Raw genomic sequence first — 19,208 nt, 5'->3', positions numbered from 1 at the left:
AGCCCTCCGGTCCTCCTGCCTGGGGCTGGTGTGCAGACAGGGCACGTGGCCATCACTGATTTGCTTCTGGGCCGCTGCTCCGTTGAAGCTTTCTTGTGGTAGTAGAGATTTTCTTATGGATTTTTCTCATTCAGGTTTTTTTTTTTTTTAATTTTAACTGGATTATAGCAGCTTTCAGAGCAGAGAACACATTATTTTACTTTTTTATATCTTTTTAAAATATACAGTTGACATACAACATATTAGTTTTAGGTGTTGTAGAGCATAATGATTCCATACATGTATATACTGTGAAACGGTCACCTCAGCGTGTCGAGTTAACATCCATCACCACACACAGTTACAGAGTTGATATCCTTCTTTGTATCAGAGCTCAGAGAAGATAGTCTGTTTTTGGATTAAGAAAACAATGATGGGGACTTCCCTGGTGGTCCAGTGGCTAAGACTCTGTGCTCCCAGTGCAGGGGGCCCAGGTTCGATCCCTGGTCAGGGAACTAGATCCCACGTGCATGCCGCAACTGAGACCCAACGCAACCGAAATAAAATTAAATAAACAAATATTAAAAAAAAAAAAGAATGGTATTTCTCAGCAAGAAAACAATTGTCGGTATAAAATAAAACCATGAATTTAAAGAGTATGTCTTATGGCCTTTTTGGTTACAACAGTGTGAGAGCTGGTTATGTGCCAGGTAATTATCTGACTCACAGATCCTGACCCACAGAACCACCAAGTGCATTAAAATGGTATTACTACACTGTTTGCCTCTGGAATCACTGCATTGGTTTACCCTCTACTTGCTGTAAAATTCTGAGTTTAGAAAAATCCTAGTGAGGGGGATGCAAATCAAGTCAAAATACTAAGTCTCTAGTTTCTTCATCACAGTGAATAAATTAAGGAGAAAAGCAACTACACTTACATTCCTGCCTTGTATAGCCTATAGAACACTTACACTTTTTAAGTCAAGACCTCAGGTTTTTGTAGGTTTATGAAAGTTTACAGCTGGCTTGTATAATGCCACACACCTAACTGAGAAGGAATGGGATTTCTCGTGTTGGTCGCTGTCATTGTAATCGGGAAGCATGATTGCGTTCCCTCAAGGTGTAGAGGTAATTCTGTCAGCTGAGGTCACAGAGTTACGTCTGACTGTTGAAGCACTCTGCCGCTGTGTCAAACGGAGTGTTAGTTGCAGACGGCAGACTCTCCAGCTGTGCTTACTCGGGAAGGCGAGCTGGGTGGATGAGCTAGGTGGGCTTAGTCATCTAACCACTGCAGGGAGGTAGTAGGCGTGGACAATCCAGAAAAGTCCCTTTTAGCTCTGAAATTCCCTAAAATACGTTGGTTTAGATTCTGTTTGGAGATTTTGAGTATCTAATCTTTAAAAAACTGAGTCTGGAGTTTTTACACCAGAGCCTTTCTGTGTTTACATAAGTCACGGGCCCCATGACACCCAGTGACTCTTTTCCTTCTTCTCTGCAAGGAACGATCAGTCTTGATGGCCGTGACATCCGTCAGCTAAATCCAGTCTGGCTGAGATCCAAGATTGGGACAGTGAGTCAGGTAGGAGGAGAGGGCTCCATTTTTATTACATTTTCTTTTAAAATTGCTTTTGTCATTTGCTTTTTTCTTGGTCTTGAGCCTTTCAAAAGAAAAGGAATGGAAGTTTTCTAGATGGATTAAACCAATCTCCAGGGCAGGTTGTTTAGGTTTGTAAATAGTGCTGTTTCCTGAAAACCTTAAACATTTTAACCACTCGAAGCATTGACTTTATCAGAAGCTGGGGACTGGCATTACTTTGTAATGCAGATAGTCTAGAAGATTGGGGAGAAAAAGATAAAACTTTTTAGCTTCTTCTGGCTCTTCCTCAATTCTCATTTTCATTACTAGCCAGTCTACTGTTTTGCATAATGGGTTTCAGAGACAAGCAAGCAAAGGCTATGGCCAGAGCCAGGGTCTCCTTGCAAAGAGGCTGCAGATTCCAAGAACCTTGATGTAATGCAGCCTCTTTGATGAGGCTGTTTTCACAGGACCACTCAGTGCAGGGGAATTTTGACACAGCTATTGGTATTTTTATCACCAAGCTTCGTGCACAGCAGGCAAACCCAAGCACCCCCACTCCTGAGCCTCTTCCTCTAATGAGCCTTCCCTCAGCACCACTCCACTGGGTGGGGGGCAGTGACGGGGGGCTTGGCTCGGTGGGGCAAGGGTAACGGCAGTGCCACAGCCTTATTAGGGAGAAAGAAGCTGGGAGTTCATTTGCTTTTTAGGACTATTCCACAGAATAGCTCTGTCCAAATGCCACGTTCCTGTCTGCTCTGTGTGTATTTCAAAAAGTGATAGATAGAGAGAGAGGCATGGACATATATACACTGCCAAACGTAAGGTAGATAGCTAGTGGGAAGCAGCCGCATAGCACAAGGAGATCAGCTCGGTGCTTTGTGACCGACTGGAGGGGTGGGATAGGGAGGGTGGGAGGGAGGGAGACGCAAGAGGGAAGGGATATGGGAACAGATGTATATGTATAACTGATTCACTTTGTTATAAAGCAGAAACTAATAAAATTTTAAAAAGTTTTAAAAAAAAGTGATAGATAGAAATGGATTCTCCCATTGCCCTTGGAAGGCAGGCAGATGGAGTATGCAGATGGGCTCGGGGTCCTCCTTGGGGAGGGGGACTTGGGTTTACAGAGCGCCTGCTGTGTGCTGGATGCTTGCAGGCGGCTACTGTGGGACCCCGTGTCCTGCAGTGGGGGACCTACAGGTGATAAAGGCAGTCCTGCTCGTACTAATGCATGAATTTTTTAATCGCCCACGGGGTATATTTATGGAGAATGAACCAGAAAAATAGTATATATTCTCTGGGAACCGTTTAGTGTCTTAGCTGTAAGTATTGTACTAAGCTCCACTGTATTTACTAGACTGTTGCAATTTGCAGTAAATACGTTTTATTTCCAATGTGTAGGAACCAATTTTGTTTTCTTGCTCAATTGCGGAGAACATTGCCTATGGTGCTGACGACCCTTCCTCGGTGACGGCCGAGCAGGTAGAGAAAGTGGCTGGTGTAGCCAATGCAGCTGCTTTCATCCGACATTTCCCTCAAGGGTTCAACACTGTGGTCGGAGAAAAGGGCGTTCTCCTCTCAGGTACCTTTTTGTTACCCCTTTGCAGCAAACACTCTAAACACTTCCTGTCGCAGTGCTATTTCTAATTAGGCTCTTGTCCTTAGAGTTTGTGAAATTAACCTTTTTCGTTTTCTCACATCTCTTTTGTATGTGGACAACTCCCCAGTTCCTTTCACTTTCTACCCCAGAGGTGTTTCCAGATTCACACTGGTGTCCCACTGGGTAGTACTCAGCCACAGCAGCTTTCTCTCATCCCAGAAAAGATAGGTTTTGCAACTCGATATCCTTGAAAATTGTAGAAAATAAGACAGATACCACGGATAGCAGGATGCTTTGTCCAGGGAGGCAGAGACTGAATCAGGGCAGACGTGCAGCTGAAGGAGCTCCTTATTCCCCACTTCGTAGGTTACGTGTAGACCTGGGACTTACAAACTTTTCTTTAAAGGACCAGAGAGTAGATGATTTAGGTTTGTGCATCACATGTGGTCTCTGTCACTGTCTTATTATTATTTTTTAACGACTCCTTTAAAACATAAAAAGCATTCTCAGCGTGAGGCTGTGCACAGACAGGCCCTGGTCCAGACCTGGACCAGGTGGAGTCTGCTCTGCCCCGTCCTGGACGAATGGGGGCTCGCAGGGCTGTGGCACCATCTGGCCCGTGGTATCGGCTCACCCCGCAGGTCAGATCGCCTTTGGGGGCGGTGTTTCCAGGAGGAAAAGAGAAAACAGTTCTATTGCTTTTGAGTGCAGAAGTGGGACCAATGAATAGAAGAGTAAATCTTTGGTGAAACACAGATTTTTTTTAATTACAAATATTCAACTGTACTTCCTTTCACGACGAGCTCTGTCACTGGATGTGTGCGAGCAGGGTGTGGAGGCCTCCATGTCAGAGTGAAGGCTGCCAGGCTGGACTGAGGCAGGGGTCCTTTCCAGTGCTAAACTGTTTGCTTGAACTTAGACTGCAGACAGTTTAACACAAAAACATTTTAAGTTTGTTGTGTATGATTTGTTTAAACGATAGGCAGTAGCTGAAAAAATGTTTTTTGATAGATTGGGGAAGTTCCGGGGTTTTGATAGATTGGGGAAGTTCCGGGGGTTTTGATAGATTGGAGAAGTTCCGGGAGTAGAACCTCTACTGTGTCGCTGGAACAGACGTGTCCTTGGGCAGGACGCCAGTGTAAGCTGCTGGTGGTGAAATTACCGAGGTGGAGGGGTAGGGTTGGGAGCTACCTGTGCTCTGTCCCATGAGCACAGCACCTGCTCCCTTGGAACAGGTGCTGTGTGTCCTTCCCTTTGACCAGGATGCTCAAGCTCCATCTCCAATGAAATAACCAAAGGTTTCAGTCTACCCTGGAGGAAGGGTGGGTGTCTAGCAGTAGGCCCCCCGTGTGCTCATTGGCACTGAGGTTTTCAGAGCTGTCCAGAGCCCTTGGTGGCCGCTCTGCTGACCCACACCGAGCACTCAGACCCCCACTAACCAGAGAATTGGGAAAGGAAGGGTTTTTCCTCCTTCCCTCATCGTGAGGGTGGGGTTGCCTGGTTGAGGACAGCTTTTAGCAGCACCACCCATTTCAGTTTAAATGATTAACTTGTCTTAGATGAAATAATAAGTAGGTTCAGCCAGTGACATCAACCAAAAAGGAATGTTTTTGTCACCAAAAGTGGAATTGAGTTTCCTAACGTGAACTAAGTTGGGAGGAGTGAGTTGAGTCCTGCTCTGAGACTTCACCAGTTATAACTTAGGAGAGCGTCCCTGGGGGGAAGGAGAGGGTGGGGTGCAACCGGGATGAGGAGGGGAAGTATCATCTGTCTGTCCCTTCCCCCTTCCCTCACACCGCCCCCTTGCGTTTAGTAGAATTTGAGTTTTACAAAGGGGGCTGGCTAGCATGGCATAGTCTATCTGTTGCCCCCAGTTTCATACACGCACAAAGTACCGCATGTGTCGGTTGTTCCCTGGGGCAGGAAAAAGAAAACAGCGTGAGAGTGGAAGTATGGAGTAGTATTCTGGGCGGAGGGTGGCGTTACCAGTCCCAGCTCCTTTCGCTCCTGTCCATCTCACGTACTGCTCTGAAACCCCTAACTTTCTCGAGTTTCCCGTTTGTTTCCTGCTACAAGAGGCGCTCTCTTTGGGGGCGCGGCGCGTGTGTGGTTAAAAGCACACCCCACTGTTCAGACCTCGGCTCTGCCACTGACTAGCTGTGAGGCCTCTCGCAGGAGATTTGTGCCTCAGCTTTTCACCTGTAAAAGAGAATCACTATAGGATCTACTTCAAAGGCTTGTTTTTGAGGTGAAATAATACATGTAATGCATTCAGGAAATGCCTGGGACGTAGGAATTCCTCAGTGTTAGCCGTGATAATCATTGTTGTTATTATTAATCTTGAGATAGATGAGGAAACATTGTAATATTTAAAACGTAGGTTTCTGTTCTCGCATCTATCTCAACTATGACTGGGAGAAACTACCTTCAAATTGCCACATGGCTCATCAGAAAAATTTTTGTTAAGGCCTTCAATTTAAAAATGTATATATTGTCATTGTCAGGTGGGCAGAAACAGCGAATTGCAATTGCCCGTGCTCTGCTTAAGGTAAGCCCGAAGCCTCTCGGCGGGGGTTGGCATTGTTCTTAATCAGGGACCTTGTGATTTGTAACATGCAACTTTTCTTCTTCCTTTTTCTTGGGAAGGAGCCAGTGGGTATATGGTTGACAGTTCTGGTGAAAGATGAGTTGGGAATTCCACTGAGTACCTGTGGTCCAAATTTAGCCAGTGTTTCCTGAGTATTAGGAGCCAGAGGGAGAACAGTTTAACACACGGATCTTCCATCAAGAAGCACACAGAATATTTTAAGACAAGAACGTCTCTATGCATGTAACTGAGTCACCTTGCTGTGCAGCAGAGGTTGGCACAGCATGGTACATCAACTGCACTTCAGTACAAAAAAATAATAAAATTAAAGAAGCATGCAGTCTAACTGGTGGAGTAGTGATTATATCAAAATACCAAAATAATACAAGTATGCTTACTTGTATAATCTGTAATCACCTGCTAAACTGAATAGTAGACTTGAAATACTTAATACAAGGCTCCTAAGAGGAGAGGGAAAAGCTGAAAGTCATAGACATTGTATTTTTTAGGAAATGATGGCCTTCTCCTTTGTTATATAACTATTCTCCTCAGATTTATAGGTGATTTTTTTTAAAAAAAACAGCTTTATTGAAGCATGATTTACATAAAATTGACCAGTTTTAAATGTACTTTTCAGTGACTTGTAGTAAATTTACTGAGTTGTGCACCCATCACACAAACCAATTTTAGAACATTTCTATCACCCTGATACCCTTTTGGAACCTTCTGCCTTCCCAGCCCCAGCCTGCCACTAATCTACTTTCTGTTTGTCTAGATTTGCCTTTCTGGACATTTCAGATAAATGGAATCAGACAAGATACAGTCTTCTGCTTCTAGCCTCTTTCAGTAGTATAGTTTTTGAGGTTCCTCCATGTTGTAGCCTATATCAGTACTTTATTCCTTTCCATTCCTTTGTATGGACAGACAACAATTTGTTTATCACCCAAATGTTAATGAACTTTTGGATTGTTTCTGGTTTAGGGCTGTTGTGAATAGCACTGCTCCGAATGAATAGTGTACAAGCTTTTATGTGGGCGTGTTTTCATTTCTTACTGATAGATTCCTAGACAAAGCTAGAATTTATGTGTCTCTCAGTTCTGTGTGTACTACTCCTAGCTAAACTACAAGCAGGACCTTGAGAGTCTACACTCCATCTGACTCACTTAAGAGCCCCACTTCATACAGTTAGTTGATTCAGCAGCAGGTTAAAACTGCACTATGAAGAATATCCGGTTCATTGATCACTGTGATCATGGTTTAAAATCATCTCTAGGGCTTCCCTGGTGGCGCAGTGGTTGAGAGTCCGCCTGCTGATGCGGGGGACACGAGTTCGTGCCCCAGTCCGGGAGGATCCCACATGCCGCGGAGCGGCTGGGCCCCTGAGCCATGACTGCTGGGCCTGCGCATCCGGAGCCTGTGCCCCACAGCGGGAGAGGCCACAGCGGTGAGGGGCCCGCGTACCTCAAAAAAAAAAAAAAAAAAAAAAAAAAATCATCTCTAAATCTTCCATTTATGTGCTTATCTCAGACACTTATGAGCTCGTTTTTCTTCTTTTGTAGCAGCTTAATTGTGATAGAATTCACACGCTCTACAGTTCACCCATGGAAAGCATGCAGTTCAGTGTTAGCGTATTCAGAGTTGTGCATCCATCACCATAATCAATTTTAGAACATTTTCGTCACCTCCAAAATAGCATCCGCACACCACCCTGCCTATTTCCCCATTGACCCCAGTCCCAGGTAACGACTCTGCCCCTGCAGAGGTGCCTGTTGTGGACATTTCCTCTAAGTGGAATCGCACACGAGGTGGACTTCTGTGTCTGGTTCCTCTCGCTCAGCAGAATGTTTTCAAGGATCATCCATGTCGTATCATGTATCAGCACTTTATTTCGTTTTATTACTGAGAGTTTGTGTTTTTCTAATAAAACTATGTTTTCTTTTCCTTTTAATGTTTTTCCTTGTTCAGAATCCCAGAATTCTTCTCCTAGATGAAGCAACCAGGTGAGGCTATCTTAATGTGTAATTGGATTAAACCAAATTCTTCCTCTATCACAAACTTATTCTGTACTTCAAGTGATACAGCTGAGAATGCGTTACACTTTAAAGTCACGGGGTCTGAATTAATCATGACAGTTGGGAGGCAGTGAGCAGGCCGAGTCATGAGTTGAGGGTTCTAGTTCCAATTGAGATATTTGTGATGAATCCCTGACCACCAATCAGCAACTGTGCAAAATGCTTTTAACTTACATGGCAGTAGTTCTATGGAGATCAAGGGTCCAAAGCTTCTTTTTTTAATAGTAACTTTATGATATAAAATATAGATAGTTGACCCAAGAAGTTGCAGTTTTGATCATAGTGAAAATTGGCTGCTGATGAGGGGCCAGTGTACGTGTACCGGGAGATAGACGCGTGCACAGTGTGCGTGGCCCTGACGTCTTGGCTTCCCTGTGGGCTCTCCTGTGTAGCGCGCTGGATGCGGAAAACGAGTACCTCGTTCAACAAGCTCTGGATCGGCTGATGGAAGGAAGGACGGTGTTCATCATCGCCCATCGCCTGTCCACCATCAAGAACGCCAACATGGTAGCTGTCCTTGACCACGGGAAGGTCACTGAGTGTGGGAGACACGAAGAGCTGCTCTTGAAACCAGACGGGATGTACAGGAAGTTAATGAAGAAACAGAGTTTCATTGCAGCATAAAGAAGCGATTACTGGTAAACTTCATAGGAGACACTTTAAAGCAGAGCAGCACTGCAGGAAAAAAAAATTTTTTAAACCCAGGCTGTAAGAAATCTGTAAATCATACTTCAGGTTATTTGAAATCTGCCTATTTTTTCCAAAGATTGTAAAACATTGTTTTGAGATCGACCTGTTCTCAAGACCTTTTTATTCAGAGTTTTAATAATTGTAACTTTCTAAATGTCTAGCTCACTGAAGTTATTTTCAGGTTTTGTACTTTTATCTTGGAATATTTTGATTAATATAGCCTGGCACCTCACTTTCTTTTATCTGCTGTTATAAATTGAAGCTATTGTCATATGATGACTTTTAAAAGGGAATTATAAATAAAGAGCCTAATTGTTTTAGGCCACTTTACCAATCACTGTGTAATCTCTTGGTAGTACTCTACCTACTTTGGGTATCATTTTACCAGGTAGCATAATAGAAGGTGAAAATCTAACTCTTTATTTTATCTTGATAATCTCATAAAGCAAACCTGACATATATATATGTGTGTATCTATATATATATGTATCTATCTATATATGTGTGTATATATATATATATATATACACACACACACACACACACACACACAGAAATAGTTAAGGTCACATGGGAGGAGGGATCATGTATGTTCCCCACCTCCTCTGTCTTCAGAGGTGTGAAAGTTCAGGGACATGTGTTCCTCTGGGCTGAGACTGTTTGGATGTGTGCATTTTCAACATTTTTGGCACATGAGAACCTGATGAGTTGTGAAAAGGGAAGAGGCCCCATCCTTTGAATATGAGAACTTCTGATTTCATTATTTACATATTTGTTTCTGTGAATTTGGGAAGCCAGGTATTATCAAGAAGGATGTAAAAATGAATTTTACACTGATGTTGTCTGAGGTATGTATCTTGAAAATTATCTTTTAAGAGTTTATAATTCCTAGCCAAATTTTACAGCCTTTTATCGGTTACTTCGTTTTGAAATTTCATTCAATGAAGCTAAATTCCAAAATTATTAATGTAACTGTAATGTTCAACCTTAAAACATTTGAAGGAAGCTTATATGTTCTTGCTATTCTGCAGAAGATCAAGAAACCTTAAGAGCTTGTCACTCTTCTGAGAAGAGGACATAACTAACCATCTTTCTTTTATTTGTGGTTATAGTTTTATTCACCTAAATTTCTGAAAATTCCTCAAGCAATGCTGACGCCATTGGATTTGTCATATTTCATATCAGCACCATTAATTTGCTGTTGCCTCAAGAAAAAGTACTTTTCTACATTGATAATGCCAGAACCTAAGAAGTAACAATGTTGATGTGATTAAAATGGAAGTTTCCTCGTGTCCTAAGTATTGATTAGTTTCCTGATTATACTGGAAGAAACCACTATTTCATGATAAGCATGGAGTATTACATTTCATTCTACGTAAGGGAATTTATTAATGAATAAAATGAATTCAGTGAATGAATGAACTCTGTTCTTTGAATTAGTAAACAGTACATCTGTGACAGTCATTTTAACAAGCTTTACTTGTTTTCTTCATGGTTTACTACTATGGTACAGTTCTCAGAAAGCAAACAAATACAATCACAAGGTTGGATCTGAGGGAAATCTCTTTGTGCCATAGAAATATTTACAAAATTGAATTTGATCATTATATTTTATTTTCTTATACAAGGTGTTTAATTGTGTCTTGGGTAACATTTTATATCATGGATTAAAATTCAAGCACATTACATTTATTGTGCACTTTATTTCTATTATTATTACAGATGCAGCTTAATTGTCACTTGCCACTCACTGATAGGGTTTTGATATGAGTCTGCAAGCAATTGATTTATTATGCAGTCAAACCCCTCTGCTAAGGATAATCTGTATCTGCAGCCACTCCCCAGCGCTAGCATCGCCACCTCAGCTCCACCTCAGATCACCAGGCATTAGATTCTCATAAGGAGCGCGCCACCTAGATCCCTTGTATGCACAGTTCACAGTAGGGTTCGCACTCCTGTGAGAATCTAATGCTGCTGCTGATCTGACAGGAGGTGGAGCTCAGGTGGTGATGCCAGCGATGGGGAGCGGCTGTGAATACAGATGAAGCTTCGCTCGCTCACCCACCGCTCACCTCCTGCTGTGCGGCCTGGTTCCTAACAGGCCACGGACTGGTAGCGGGTCCGTGGCCCGGGGCTGGGGACCCCTGGTCTAGAAGATAAGCAAAAAGAAGTTTAAATCACGTGAAAGCCTCCACGTGAAGATAAAATGTCACATCAGTGAGCTTAGTGTTTTGTTGTCTGCTCTCCCAGACTCCTCTCTGTGCAAGGTCTCTGACCTTGAACCTGACTGGTTCCCAGGAAATAATCACAAATTAAACCATTATAGGCCGTATCCTGTATGTGTACTTTTATAAAGTAGGGCTCCACTTAGGGAAATCCATTTTATTCCATAAAAGTGCCAAAGCTGTTAGAAAATAAATGAAAACAAATGTAAATGTTGTAAAACATTAAGTATATTAATGAAAGAAGTATATGGAAACTGCATTGTAAATGTTCGTTTGAGGGTGTTTGTTTTTCTACGTTTTTACATCTGAGGCATCATGGAGCTTAGCTGGTAATCTCCATTCAACTCATTCAATAAACATTTATGGAGCATCTTCTATTTTGTTAGGTCCTGTACTAGGTGCTGGCTGCACCTCCTTCATGAGGCTGGCACAGGGGTCCACAAGCTGTGACCTGCTACCTGTTTTGCATGGCCTGCAAAGCTAAGGATGGTTTTTACAGTTTTAAATGGTTAAAAAAAATTCATAATACATGAAAGGTATATGAAATTCAAATTTCAGTGTCCATAAGTAGAATTTTATTGGAACACAGCCATACTCAGGGCAACAGACAACAAGCTAGAGATTCTTCCGCTCTGGCCCTAGACAGAAAAAGTTTGCAGCCTCCAGCACTGGGGAAAACACCACACCTTCACTGCTTGAAGGACGTTTAAACTATGCTGAAATTTAGAGTTATCTCAAGAAGTTCCATTGCCACTAGATGGGGGCCTTGGAAACGGCTGGGCCTGGATAATTTCCATGATGGAAATTGTACTTCATTGTACCCCTGCCTTTCCATTTGAAGAGGATCATAATTACTGTGCTGCTGAGAATGGAATTCTGATAGTTCTACCACATCTGCAGGAAATAATCCTGGCTGCTTTCCTGTTGTTGACTGCAGGGACGAGTCCCACATCAGTCAGTTTGGTCTTAACAGAATGGGCTGAGTTTTATGAAGGTTGGACAGAGGGAGGCACACCTAGGCTGAGAATCTTACACACACACATGCTGCACTTGTGGGGTATTTTTTTTATCTTAATGAAACAAAAATGGGCTTATATAGGACATAATAATTTTTAACCAAACTTTTTTTTTTTTTTTTACCGGTACGGGGGCCTCTCACTGTTGTGGCCTCTCCCGTTGCGGAGCACAGGCTCCGGACGCGCAGACTCAGTGGTCATGGCTCACGGGCCCAGCCGCTCCACAGCATGTGGGATCTTCCTGGACCGGGGCATGAACCCGTGTCCCCTGCATCGGCAGGTGGACTCTCAACCACCGCGCCACCAGGGAAGCCCAACAAACTGTTTTTATTTGATAATATCTTCCTATATCTGCAAGTATTCATTACACACATCCACATGTATTCTTTTTAACCATACAGCATTCTATAATGTGAATATACTAGAAATCTATTGTTGGACATTTATCTTACTTGCTGTATTCTTTGCTGTCATAAACAACATTACCTATATATCTTTGTTTTGATTTCTTTGATTTTTTTCAGACAAATTTCTAAAAGTGAAATGGCCAAGTTTAAAGAGCATATACAAATTATAAGGCTTTTTGATAGATTGTCCTCATAAAAGACTACTAATTCATAATCCCACCAGGAGGCTATACAGTAGGGCCTCTTTCTCCACAGCCTTTTCAACATGAACTATTTTCATTTTTTAAAACATTCCTGCTAGTTCAACAGGCAAACAATAATGATGGGTGGTTTAACTTGCATTTCTTTAATTACTAGTGAAGTTTAAGACCTTTTCATGTGTTTTTTGTCATTTTTAGTCTTTGATTTAGTGCTACTTCATGCCCTTCATACATTTCCACTTTTTTTCTATTGGGGGTAGCTTGCTTTCTCTTACTGATTTTTTTTTAAAGTTTACTATTTTATTATAAATATTTTTTCTTCAGATTTTTTGTGTTTTTTGACATCCACAAATGTAATGGTGTCTCTGTTCTCTAATTCTCACAAGTGGGCACTATTAGCAGTTTATCAGGGGCTCAAAAAGGTGACACAAATGGTAGATAGCAGAGGTGAGATCTGAAACAAGTCCCATTTAATTCCAGAGTCTATACACTCTTGTCAGTTACTACACAGTAGTTAGCAAAATGACCCAAGACAGCTGTCTCAGTAACACTTGGGAATGCAAATGTTAGAAATGCAGATTCTCAAGCCTCAGCCCAACCAGTCAGACACCGAGGTGGGGCTCGGCCGTGTAGCTTAGCCAGCTCTCCAGGTGGTGCTGGTGCCCACTTAGGCTGGAGAGCCACTGCACTACACTACCCTTCCTTCTGGATTTCTAGAGTAAGTGGCTGCACTAGATTAAATGCGGTAGAAAGATAAACAGGGAAATGGCAGCACCGGGGAGGGATAAAGAAGCCCTTGGCTGCCCCAAGGCGTACATGCTGTCTCCTGTTCCACGTGCCTTCTCCACTCTATCCTCCAGGAGGCCGGCCTCCACAGACTGTCCTAGTGTCCTCCTCCCTCACACCCTGGCCTCCCTGCACTGAGGTCACAATACGAACACTCCCAGTCCCCTTCCTTCTGGGTTGCCATGAGTTGGCTGCATCTCCTGACCCGAGGCCACAGCTCTGGCAGGTGGCCCTATTTCTCAGGTTCTGATGACTACTTCCTTTCTTGGCCCACACCTGCTGTTAGGAGCCTCAGGGATTTACACAATCCCTAACAGTCCTTTTTTTAAAATTTATTTATTTTATTTTTGGCTGCATTGAGTCTTTGTTGCTGTGCATGGGCTTTCTCTAGTTGTGGCGAGCGGGGGCTATTCTTCATTGCAGTGCATGGGCTACTCACTGTGGTGGCTTCTCGTTGTGGAGCATGGGCTCTAGGCACTCAGGCTTCAGTAGTTGTGGCATGAGGGCTCGGTAGTTGTGGCGCACGGGCTTAGTTGCTCCGCAGCAATGTGGGATCTTCCCGGACCAGGGCTCGAACCCGCGTCCCCTAAATTGGCAGGCAGATTCTTAACCACTGCGCCACCAGGGAAGTCCCCCTAATAGTCCTTTATTAAACTCTCTACCCAGCTTGAGGATGCTATCTATTTCCTTTGGGATCTTGTTTGATAGAGTTTACAAGGCCCTTCCTGGGCCCTCATTTCTCCAGTCTCCTCTACTTTTACTCATTGTTGTTGGTTGGTTTGTCTCAAGTCCCTGGAATGCACCAAGCTCTTTGCTGCTTCAGGACCTTTGCCTGAGGATCCACTGCTTCAAACACTCTTCCTCCTCTTCTTTGCCTGGCTGACTGCACATCTCAGCATAGACGGCCTTTTCTCTCAGAGGCCTTCTTCCAAAATCAGGTACCCCAGTCATTCTCTGTCAGACACCCTGCTCTTTTCTTTCATAGAACACATCTCAACTTGTAGTTGCGTAAATAAATGTGTGTCCATTTGTTCAGTATCCGTCCTTCTCACTGGCCTGTGACTCCATGAGGGCAGGGCCCATGGCTGCTTTGTTTACAGTTATAAACCTCAGCACTTAGCGCATAGTCTGGCACGTGGTGGGTACTCAATAAATCCACAATGAATGAGTGACTGTCTATTCGCCATCCTTCCTTAGTCATACATCTGGACTCCAGGGAAGTTCCTCTGAGCACAAAGGTGCTGGCGAGTCGTTCCAGCCCCTGCAAATAGCAACTTTTATAACTGGCTGGTGGACAAACCACTAACCATACCCACAAAGCCCAAGAACAGATTTATCCCACAAATACCCACTCAGCCACGACTACTCTCATCCCCCTGGTAAGAATGAAACAAGAGGGGAATGCATGGGTCTATAAAAGCTATAAGACTCAAAGATGAGGTGCAAAGTTGGGTTATAAATCTCAGGGGAAGAAAGAGCAAAGCAGCTTGCCGATATAACCTTTGAGATGACTGTCCTGATGCTATAATATGCACAAAAGAATGGCTTCCCAGGGGAAATGCCAACACCTGACATCCACATTGTGGTCTCCCACATATGCATATGCCAGTGTTTACTTAACCATTCCCTTATTTCAACAAATATTTAATGAAAGTCTATGTACCTGTTATGGTGTGCACAAAGGGAACAGCTGTTAAGGCATTCAAAAGGAGCTAAGTGAGAGACGGTTATGTAAACAACTATCATGCAGTGTAAAAATATTATAAATAGCCTCTACATAGGAGCACAGGGGGCAAACGATAAAGGGATGCTTAGTCCTTTGGAAGGCTGCACCGAGAAGGCAGCACTGAAGTAAGACTTGATGTAAGAGGCAGACACTTGTGGGCAAAGGGGGAGAGAAGGCATTTCAGGCAAAAGAAACATGTGCAAGGGCAATGGAGGGGGGTGTGGGTTAGGGACAGAAAAGCCAGCCAGAGTTAAATCACAAAGGACCTTGCAAGGGAGCTTAGCAAATTACCTTTGGGCAATGATTGGCCAGAGCATTTAAAAGCCCAAGAGCAGCTTCTGGTTTTCCTGTTCGTTAAGCGGTGTTGATTAAAAAAAAAAATTCACAACCTAAAAGTTGAGGGCTTCCCTGGTGGCGCAGTGGTTGAGAGTCCGCCTGCCAATGCAGGGGACACGGGTTCGTGCCCCGGTCTGGGAAAATCCCACATGCCGCGGAGCGGCTGGGCCCGTGAGCCATGGCCGCTGAGCCTGCGCGTCTGGAGCCTGTGCTTTGCAACGGGAGAGGCCACAACAGTGAGAGGCCCGCGTACCGCAAAAAAAAAAAAAAAAAAGTTGAGAGTTGTGTTTTATTTGGCAGAAATTTTTAGGACTTCAAGCCCAGGAGGCAGCATCTCAACTAACCCTGAGAGAACTGCTCCAAGGAGGTGAGGGGGGTAGCCAGGATATATAGAGGTTTGGCAACAAAGGGCAGGTAGTCTGAATGTCAAAATATTACTGTTAAAGAAAATCAGGTATGTCAAGTTATGGAATTTAGTACTTTTCTATGTATGGGAAGATGCAAGAGTCTGGGCTCACGGAAATCATTCCTTTGATATGCACCTCAGCTATCTGGGGCCAGCATCCTGTGTTTTAATATCCTGAGTTTCCTCAAGGCTCACCAGCTCACCATCAGCTGTGGCTGCAATCGCTGATGACTGACATCCTCTGTTTACTGATACGGCAGGCAATATTCCATTTATCAGCTGGCAGCGTGGGGGGACAGTGTTGTAAGACGACACAGAGGCACGGAGACTCAAAAAAGAGGCGAAAGTCTACAGAAGAGGGAAAAGGTGAACACGTGAACCAGGGCAGAGGCAGTGCAGATGTGGTTTCTACTACAGATGCTCAGTACAATGTCCCAGGTGTCACAGTGGAGGAGAGTGTGAAGAATGACCCTAGGACAGAGTTCTTCCTTTTTTTTTTTTTTTTTTTTTTTTTTGCGGTACGCGGGCCTCTCACTGTTGTGGCCTCTCCCGTTGCGGAGCACAGGCTCCGGACGCGCAGGCTCAGCGGCCACGGCTCACGGGCCCAGCCGCTCCGCGGCATGTGAGATCTTCCCGGACCGGGGCACGAAGCCGTGTCCCCTGCATCAGCAGGCGGGCTCTCAACCACTGCGCCACCAGGGAAGCCCAGAGCTCTTCCTTTTGCCGTGGCCAACTGCCCAGTTTTACCAAATGGGGCAGAGGTGGTAATAAGATAGGGGTCCTAATGAAAGCGTGAAACCGCTTTTAACGATTAAATTGTGAGGGGTCTGCAGGACTTCCAGGTGAAAGCGTCCACTAGGCGGCTGTCAGAAGCCTGTGGTTTTTGAGCAGGATCTGGTTAGCGTTACGGACTTGTGGCGTCACCAACGTGAATGGGAAATGACAAACCTAAAGAATAACATCTAAAACACTGAGTGTGAAACCAGTGTCAGATTTAACACTTTTCCTCCCTTCTCAGCTTGGACCAGGGAAGAACTCATTTCCCCAGAGGCTCAGAAAGGACCAGCGTGCAGAGGCTTTGCGTTCCAGTTGCTGGAGGGCCACCCCCACCCGCCGGACTGGAGAAGGGCACCTGCTTTTCCTGCTTCACTTCCCTGGAAACTCCGGATTCTCGCCGCTCCAGGACGGGGCCAAGCGCACAGGGTCCCTCTCCCCTTCTAGGGCCCGCCACCTTGACCACGCCCCGTAGCTCGACGCTACCCTGTACGTCACCACCGCGCCCCCTCCTTCCCGGTTTCTCCTGCCTTCCCGACCACGCCCCGCGCCTCGGCGTGGCGCTTTGGCGTCATCACAGCGCGCCCCGCGTCCTGGCGCTGCGCTTTAACGTCTTCACCGCGCTCCCTCCCTCCCGTCAGGTGTTCAAGCTTCGCGCGCTGGCCGAGCTTCAGCCCCACGGTCGTAACGTGCGCTCTCTGTAGCCTCTCCCTTGCGTCATGTTCCCGGCCGTCTCCTCTCCGCGGACCCCGGGGCCCGGGGCCCGAAGGGGCCCGCTGGGCGGAGTCGGGCCGGGCTCCACGCCCCGGGCAACCAGCAGGAAGGGTCTGGCCCTGGGGTCTTCGGTCAGCTCCCCGGTGCTCTTCTCGCCGGCCGGCCGTCGTAGCTCGCTGAGCTCTCGGTGAGTGATCGTCCCGGGTTGGGTTCGGCGACTCACAGGCCTCCAGAAGCCACAGGAACCGGAGACGTCCCGGGACGCCAGAGTATTGGGAGAAGAGATCTCTGTCACCCTTGCATCCTTGTGTGTTATTTCAGCCTCGCTTTGATTAATTCATCAATTGAGTCTTCGCATCATGCACTTTTAATGGAATTACCTTTGTGTAGAGGCGAGGAACACATTGGATTAGAATCCGTGGTTACCCGCCTCACTCTTAGTACCCCTGTGATCTGGTGTAGGTCACTAACGATCTCTTCGACTGCGAAATGATACCTGACCTGAGCCTGCGAGGAGTCAATATGAAATGCCACGATGCAGATGTAAAGTGATGGAGAGTGAGGACCTCAAACCCTGGAAAATCATTATATGTGCTTAACATACTAACTGCCCTTAATATCCGCTGGTGGATAATTAAAGGGATTTTAGCTACAGAAGTTAGATTTGTAGCTAAATTAATAGGGAAAAGGCTTTCCATAAGCAGTGAGATAAGACTAGTAGTTTTGTTACCAAATAAAAGCGTGGCACACCAGTTCACGTCACTCGTGAAACCGTGGTCTGCATCTCCCCTTTCATAATTAAACTAGAATTTTAGAAGAAGCTAACATGTGTCTTGAGTGGTTTCTTTTGAATTCGTCTATCAAAAATGAATTTTCCCCTGCAAGAAGACGGTAATATTGGATCTTGAACTTATAGTTAAAATTTATCTATAGAAGTTTGCAATACTTTAAAGGAGAAATGATTTTTAAAGAATACCTTGTATCCTTTTGCGTTTTGTAAAGAGCTCTTCAAATGGTGATCTTGTGATTGTTTTCTACTCCTTTTGAGGAAAGTCAGTGAATAAAAGTCATACTTTGTTTTTTTTTAAATTTCTTCTTACCTTTCGGTAATCATTGAAAGAAAAAACCTTTGTTATAATACTTTGTCAGAAACAATGCTCTCAATCACTCTGTGCATCTCCTCATTTAATCCTGTGATAAGAGGTAGGATAACTTTTATACTAATAAATTTACACTGGTTTTCTGAATGTTAAGAAGAAGGGGAGAAGGAAATATAATTTCTACTGCTGTATCTGTTGTCGAAGACCAGGTAGCAGCAGATACTCACGACCCTATTTAATTTCTTGATTTTGATTGTATAAATCTGGTAGATTCTTATAATTCTGTATCTGATGAGAGCTTAAAGATAATCTAACCCAATGTTTGTAAAACTTTTTTGACCACAGAGTATGATAAACTCTATATTCTATTTCGTTTTTTTAAAATGTTGATTGAGACCCTCAAAATGACCCATAATTTGAAAAACACTGATCTAGTCCAGCCTTCTTATTTCACAGCTAAGGAGGCAGAGTTATAAAGAGTTTAAGTGAATAGATCATGCATCTAATTACTAGAACATGAAAGTCTGAAGCCAAGTTTTCCTAAATCCTGTCAGTCTTTTTTTTAAATGAAAAATAAATTTAATAACACAGTATATATGAGCCAGAGTTTTTTCACTGGTATACTTCATCTTCTTGTTTATCAGAGATTTTCTCTTTATTACGAAAATATATACATAAAAATTATAATGAATAATGGAAAATTTTAAGTTATGAGTGCAATAATATGGTCTCGTTTCTTTAGAGGAACACCTACACGAATATTCCCACACCACTCCATAACTGAGTCTGTGAACTATGATGTGAAAACATTTGGATCTTCTCTCCCTGTTAAAGTCATGGAAGCCTTAACACTGGCTGAAGGTGGGTATCATTTTCCATTTGTCTCTGTTAGCAATTCAAAATGAAGCCTAGGTCTGGCATGGAGATTGAAATTTGTGCTTTCTCTGGTATACCTTCACTTCAGTGGAGAGAAATAGGTGACTTATTTGGTTTTTCATTGTAATTAAGTAA

At 44.0% G+C, this 19,208-nt stretch overlaps 2 protein-coding genes and 1 long non-coding RNA gene across 4 annotated transcripts in view; 2 read left to right on the top strand and 1 right to left on the bottom strand.

Moving 5' to 3' along the window:
• Window positions 1–11,170, top strand: part of ABCB10 (ATP binding cassette subfamily B member 10) — a 34,516-nt gene extending 23,346 nt beyond the window's left edge. Inside the window, exons 9-14 of one of the 2 annotated variants that reach the window (XM_081237674.1) lie at window positions 1,479–1,558; window positions 2,960–3,140; window positions 5,663–5,706; window positions 7,711–7,745; window positions 8,210–8,455; window positions 9,620–11,170. In XM_081237674.1, coding sequence (XP_081093800.1) covers window positions 1,479–1,558; window positions 2,960–3,140; window positions 5,663–5,706; window positions 7,711–7,745; window positions 8,210–8,441 — 572 coding nt within the window. In that variant the 3' untranslated portion in view covers window positions 8,442–8,455; window positions 9,620–11,170. Of the gene's footprint in view, window positions 1–1,478; window positions 1,559–2,959; window positions 3,141–5,662; window positions 5,707–7,710; window positions 7,746–8,209 lie in introns of both variants that reach the window. The other variant, XM_081237673.1, reaches the window with a different exon arrangement.
• Window positions 11,171–11,177: 7 nt separating this feature from the next.
• LOC308619130 lies at window positions 11,178–16,846 on the bottom strand. The gene is made up of 3 exons (XR_014016128.1): window positions 16,742–16,846; window positions 15,722–15,957; window positions 11,178–14,402 (listed from the first exon to the last, which is right to left on the bottom strand). It is a non-coding gene; the product is annotated as an uncharacterized lncRNA (long non-coding RNA).
• A 154-nt stretch (window positions 16,847–17,000) lies between these two features.
• NUP133 (nucleoporin 133) overlaps window positions 17,001–19,208 on the top strand; it is a 52,150-nt gene continuing 49,942 nt past the window's right edge. Inside the window, exons 1-2 of the mRNA XM_081232377.1 lie at window positions 17,001–17,284; window positions 18,940–19,058. Coding sequence (XP_081088503.1) covers window positions 17,103–17,284; window positions 18,940–19,058 — 301 coding nt within the window. The 5' untranslated portion in view covers window positions 17,001–17,102. The remainder of the gene's footprint in view (window positions 17,285–18,939; window positions 19,059–19,208) is intronic.

The sequence above is a fragment of the Mesoplodon bidens genome, assembly GCF_964165515.1.
Source record: "Mesoplodon bidens genome assembly, chromosome: 1".
NCBI lineage: Eukaryota > Metazoa > Chordata > Mammalia > Artiodactyla > Ziphiidae > Mesoplodon > Mesoplodon bidens.
This window is presented reverse-complemented; position numbering and strand designations above follow the sequence as displayed.